At 39.7% G+C, this 6,266-nt stretch overlaps 1 protein-coding gene across 1 annotated transcript; it reads left to right on the forward strand.

The window, feature by feature from the left end:
- The first annotated feature begins 527 nt into the window (after positions 1-527).
- Positions 528-5,954, forward strand: mocs3 (molybdenum cofactor synthesis 3). The gene is made up of 13 exons (XM_010879195.4): positions 528-659; positions 1,089-1,218; positions 1,334-1,426; positions 1,759-1,879; positions 2,428-2,502; positions 2,669-2,786; positions 2,976-3,084; positions 3,166-3,228; positions 3,511-3,674; positions 4,065-4,112; positions 4,692-4,788; positions 4,991-5,098; positions 5,734-5,954. Exons 1-13 carry the CDS (start codon positions 567-569, stop codon positions 5,889-5,891), a joined length of 1,377 nt encoding a protein of 458 aa, XP_010877497.2. The 5' UTR covers positions 528-566; the 3' UTR covers positions 5,892-5,954.
- The last annotated feature ends 312 nt before the right edge of the window (positions 5,955-6,266 follow it).

Here is a 6,266-nt window from a genome sequence, read left to right on the forward strand (position 1 = left end):
AAAATAGTTATACTGCACATCATAACATATATTATATATAACAGATCTAAAGTCATCACATACCTGCTTATTCTGCTTGTTAGCTTAGCTACACTCAGTTCAGCCTTAAATAAATGAAGAATTTGGTAGGTAGGCTTTCTTAGCGAACATGTTAACTAGTACCAAATATTTAGGTTGTTATCTGTGAGCCCTTATCAATCTTTTTGTCACTGACTGGCTGTATCGTTATTCGTTATAAACCGTTATGAAAAAACCTTTAAGTGAAACAGCCAAAGACCAATGGTAACCGTCTATGGACATTACAGGATGTTCAGGAACTCCCATTTACCTTAACGACCCCTATTGCGCTCGGCAATTATACCTCTATTCAGTCCTACGCAATCTTTGGATTGAGGTACTCGATTCAACGTGGCGTTGGAACGCACCCATAACTGGCACGTGGTCTCATTCCACGTGGGTCTCTTCTGTAGACCAGGAAGTACCGAGTTTCGTCTGTCATTGCTACACAAAATAACAATTATCTCTAAAACACTTTTTCAATTACTTTGCAGTTTAGTATTGTAAGAATGGCAGAAGATGTTTCGTGCTTAAAGGCACAACTCATGGAAAAAGAAAAGGAGATAGTTGAATTGAAAAACAAACTGACAAAATTAGAAAAGGTATGTCTCTAGCGTGGTCATAAAATAACAGAAAGCTGTAGCGCAATAGGCACGTTCCCTATTTACACGCAGCATAAAACGTTAGTATGTGAACTGTAATAGTTCCGATTTTTATATTATTATATTGATATTATTGCGAGCCTTATGCGTAGCCTTCAAATCGTTTGAATGTTATTTTGTATTAAAACAGACACCAAAGTCTGTTTTTGTTGTTCAACAATAATGCCAACTAGTGGAAATTGAAAACAGATGAAAAACAATGCCTAGCCTAAAAATAAACGGACTTTCTAGCTGTTCAGTGTATATGAGGTGAAATGTAAGACTTCTAAGAATATTTCTAAGTATAGAAATATTTTCTATAATAACCACAGTGCCTGGAACCACTAAATAATCCACATACACTTTGCTTCCTTTCTCCATTGAAAACAGAGCAGTACACAAATGCAGATGCAGGAGAAGGTGGCAACACTTCCACCTCTCAAACCCAAGGTAGCCCTTTCCAATGAAGATATCATGCGCTACAGCAGACAACTTCTACTACCAGAGCTGGGTGTAAGAGGTAATAATGACAGCTCTCATCCAAGCTCTGAAGTGAGGGCATTTGTTTAGTTGCAAAGTACTGAACACTTATTGGACATGTCCAATAAGATCTGCAATTGGTGGACTCCCTGCAGGTCAGCTGAGCCTCTCCCAGACATCAGTGCTGATTATCGGGTGTGGAGGACTAGGCTGCCCCCTGGCACAGTATCTGGCTGCAGCCGGAATCGGTAGGTAAAAATTTGGGTGATAAAAAGTTCAGGAAGTTACACATTCAGTAACAGACTGTAATTAAAATAATGTACATCCAAATAGATTTCCAATTTTCTTAAGCCACTACAAATTGAGATTTGAGAATCGCATAATTTTTAAACATCACAAAACCAATATTTTTCCATGAATTATTCTTGTGACCTGTCAGATCAGCTCTGAAGAGATCGGATGTGATTGTTTAAAAGTCCAGTTAGTAGTACAAAATATCTGTATTGGACTGCCTGTATAAGCAGAATACTGGTGTTTGTGTCCACTGTTATAACCTGGGTTAATCCCTGTGTGACCCCAGGGCGTGTGGGTCTGCTGGACTTTGATGAGGTGGAGCTGAGTAACCTGCACAGACAGGTACTCCATGGAGAGGACAGTCAGGGGCAGGCCAAGGCCCTGTCTGCTGCCCATGCTGTTAGAAGGTACAAAGGGCTTCTGGGGTCCTGCGTCAGACTGACATATAGACTGTGATTATCTGCCCCTGGAATGCAACTCTCCCACACATTGGCACATTTACTACAATGTCACAAACGTGTCATGGTTTTGTTAGCGTTCCTTTGACTCTTAATATATACTCAATTACTTTTATCTGCTTTCACTGTCCACAAATACAAAAAAAAAACGTTTATCTGCTTTGATAATCCCAAACGTTGGCCTGCTTTACTGTCCACAAATACTTGAAAACATGTTTATGTTCTTGTATTTTTTGTTAACTCTGATTGTGGTCCTTCAATTGTTCATGCTGCTGTGCAGTGATTAGCTATAGCCACATGGTGGTGCCATTTACCCAAACAGCTACAGCTTGATCTCAGATGAACTGTGTAGTACAAATCTGGAATAAACCTACAGTACATTCATGCAAATGCAATAGCTGTTAAGGCTTTATGTTTGAAAAGACAAAGAACATTAAGGGGTGGGGTGTTTTAAAACAAATGTCAATGGGTTTGTGACTCATTTCTTACGTGTACAGGTTGAACTCCACAGTAGAATGCATTCCCTACCACCTCCAGCTTTCTCCGGAGAATGCCTTACAGCTTATTCAACAGTATCCTTCATCTGTCTTTGGCTTCATGTCATCTCATGTGGGGTTAAGGAAGATATTTTACTGTCTGTTGTAAAGGTTTCTGTTCCACCCAATCCAAAACCGTTAAACATTTATCACAGGACTATGACTTTCTGAGGTAAGAACTCCTTGACATTATCCACCTCATGTATGACATTGTGGCTGACTGTTCAGACAATGTACCCACCCGATATCTGGTGAATGATGCCTGTGTCCTCAGTGGCAAGCCCCTAATATCCGCCAGTGCCCTGAGAATGGAGGGCCAGGTAAGGACAGGCTGTTGTCCGTAAAAACTAAGTAGAAAGGGCTTTATAAAATAAATGTGATTGATTTCCCGTTTGAGCGATGCCTCTTCATAGCTGGGTTCACATCAGTGTCACATCCAATGCTTGTCAATGCCACATGTTGACTGGGTCCTCATCCATAGCACATAGTTACCCTGTCTGTGTCTGCAGCTGACTGTGTACAACTACCGTGGAGGGCCCTGTTACAGATGCCTGTACCCCAAGCCTCCACCTCCAGAGACGGTGACCAACTGCTCTGACGGAGGTGTACTAGGAGTTGGTGAGTCCTGTCCTGATTCATTTCTTCACACTTAGAGGGTCATAGATTTTTTGATTATGTTTCAAAATTCTTTTGTTTCAGTGCCAGGGATCATGGGATGCTTCCAAGCTTTGGAAATCCTGAAGATCGCCTCAGGTCAGGGCTGTATCCGTCCCAGTGAAAGCTCCCCGAGCCACTCATCTGCCCCATTACAGCTTAGCTAGCATAACATGAAATGGCATTTTCTGCCTAGTCATAATGCTTACTGGATAAAAAAATAGGCCCATCTGATAAAGCTTGACTAAAAGAGAGAACATTATGGGAATTTGCAGAACGCATGTAAGTAAATTTTTTAGGTATACAAAGACCACTTCAAAAGTGTTTAATGTGCGTAGTTATGTTTTGTTGGTCAGACAGGATCTTCTTCCTTGACACAGTGTGTGACAGCTTCTTGTGGCCAACAACTACTGATGTTTGATGCTCAGGACGCCAAGTTCCGGTCTATCCGGCTGCGCCCCAAGCAGGCCAGCTGTGCTGTCTGTGGACAGAACCCCACTGTTACACATCTAGTGGACTACGAGAAGTTCTGTGGATCTGCAGCAACGGATAAGGTCAGTGGTCACTGAGAAGAGGCTCATTGTCGTATATACTGAGTTTCCATTTAAATCAATCAAAGTAGTTTGATTTAAATGTTACAGATTCTGTGACTAAAAGCTGTCACATTTTTAAGAAGTGGAGTTATGTCCCAACTTGAAATGCCCAAAGTGAATATCCTTTACCTTTAATGGCTTAGCTACTAAGCCTCACATGGAAGTTTTGGCCAGGAAGAAAACCTTCATTATCTATAATTCAGAGAAATGTCCAAGATATGTATGTTGAAAGTTTTAAGACTTTTCTGAATTCTGCTCAACTAAAAAAAGCAAATAACGATTTTCCAGCAATAATAAGAAATGTTCTTTGCTTTGAATATTTAACCAAAATGTTCTGGATTTATTTTTCAGTGTCGAAGACTTAACCTTCTTTCCAAAGACCAAAGGGTTACAGTACAGGTGAAGTACAGTCTGTGAGCTACAGTTTTATAATGATGATTGTTGCATGATTACATTTGATTCACTGATTCGTGTGCATTCTAAACCTAGATTAAATCTGAAAGCAGACCCAACCCCAAAGGGGAAATGACTCAAACTGTAATGTACATTTCTACAGAGAGGAATAAAGTCCTTTTTTGTGTTGACACTGACAGAAATGGCGGTGGTTTAGGGGTTGTTTGGGTTTCTTCTAAATTACAACTTTCAAAAGTATTGAGGCAGAGAAGCAGATGGAGATCATGATTGATTGGCCTATAATAGAGATTATGCAAAGCCTGGAGTCTGACATGGTTTTTCTTTCATAATTGAAATAATGTGACAAAATGTACTCCACCTTACACAACTAAAAATAGGCTACCTATTTTGCCATGCTTTTAGGTAAAGAAAATAGCGATTCTCCATTGTAACTCAACCTATGTTTGTGTCATCTTTGTTGCTCCTCAGATAGATATAGTCAGACCTTGAAACACTAAAAAGTCTTTAACATAGTGTTATAGGTGACCATCACTGACCACTGTTATTTATTCTTTCTATTTTTAGGAGTATAAATCTATAGCAGACACCATGGCTGCTCATCTCCTGTTGGATGTACGCCCTTTAGTGGAGGTGGATATATGTCACCTACCTACTTCCCTCAGTATCCTTCTACTGGCTTTGGGCTCTTCAATCAGTTAACAAAGAACTGCTGTATATACCATTAGCAAGATATAGAGTTAGTGGGGAGGATATTAATACTTTTTGCCATTAATGACTTCATTGTGCTTTCTTAGTGGCTTCTGATTAGATTTAACATAGCAGTCCTCATATTAATTTCAAAAGTTTCCTTATATCATTGCGAGACATTCCTCTCTCCAGTTTAGAGAACAGGAAAAGCGAACATATCCATGCGCTGAAGAAGAGAATCGGCCAAGTGAAAGAGCAGCTGTCAAGTGATTCCCAGGTCCCAGGTAACGGTTCTGACGATGGGTCATGTGGCTATGAAGACCACAACGTGCAGTCGCTCCTGAGTAGCTAGGTATATAGAGCAGCTCCATATTCACTGAACAAAAGAGGAGTCATTTGAGATCTAATTAAGTCTCTGTAGCTTTGTTCTGCGGGGGTATTTTCTTATTTTGGACAGCCAATGACGGAAGGTGATGGAGTTGCTAGGTGATCCTTTTTCCAACACAGAAATATACCGTGAACAGCCGGCCTCTTTGTATTTAATAGTCATCGTGGTCTTTATTTCAGCAGAGTGTATTTCCAGCAAGCCTGTGTATATTTTGTTATTACTGAGCTGGTTGAATTTCCTTTTCTGCCTACTTAAAGCATAAACAAACTGATTTCGATTTCAACAGTGAAAGAAGAGACTTTGACAAGTAATATGAAGTTCATAATACATTAAAAAATAGAAAACCGTGGCAAAGCTGTGCTGCATCTAGCTAAAGATCAAACAAGGAATCAGTTAAAAATTTGTTTGAATTTCTTCAACTCACAAATCACCTAGTCTTGCTTAACCAACTGTAGTCAATTGTCATAATCATTGTGAGATACCAGGAAATCAAGCTACTGTTACTCAATGTGAGCTGTTTCCCTACTTTAGTGTATGTGATCTGCAAGCTGGGTAATGACTCTCAGAAGGCAGTTCAGGTCTTGGAGAAGATGTCAGGCTCTGAAGTGGACTCTGTTACTGTGAAGGACATCTCTGGAGGTCTGATGGCCTGGGCCCAGAAGATAGACCCCTCTTTCCCACAGTATTGACTTAGTGTGAAAGGTTCTCCAGTTTAGTTTCATTACTTTGTTAATAAACATGTTTAAAAATGTGTCATGCCCTGTGTTTGTATGCTGTTTGCTATGGGCCGTAATCATCAGTGTGACATAGATTAAATGCAGTTATTTCCAATGTGAAAAGTAAAACCTATTTTCACAGATCTGGTGTTCATGTTTTCTAGAAGATGTTTTAAATGTAAGCTAAAAAGTATGAAGTAAACATTTGGGCACTTTTTATGATAAATCTTGTTCTTTTTACATATTGGTAAATTGTAATAATTTCTATGGGAAGGGCATGCAGGTTATGCAGTCCTTAACAATGTACTTTGAGTAATTTGAGAATCTCTATTTAATATTCAGGCATGC

The sequence above is a fragment of the Esox lucius genome, chromosome 15 (genome assembly GCF_011004845.1).
Source record: "Esox lucius isolate fEsoLuc1 chromosome 15, fEsoLuc1.pri, whole genome shotgun sequence".
In the NCBI taxonomy this organism is placed as follows: Eukaryota; Metazoa; Chordata; class Actinopteri; order Esociformes; family Esocidae; genus Esox; species Esox lucius.

What these genes read in the sequence shown, in the direction of transcription:
- mocs3 (XM_010879195.4), top strand. Translation starts at nt 567, where the DNA reads ATGGCAGAAGATGTTTCGTGCTTAAAGGCACAACTCATGGAAAAAGAA. An exon ending in GCTGCCCATGCTGTTAGAAG is followed by an intron (nt 1,880 to 2,427) that starts GTACAAAGGGCT and finishes TTACGTGTACAG; the next exon opens with GTTGAACTCCACAGTAGAAT. An exon ending in GCCTTACAGCTTATTCAACA is followed by an intron (nt 2,503 to 2,668) that starts GTATCCTTCATC and finishes TATCCACCTCAT; the next exon opens with GTATGACATTGTGGCTGACT.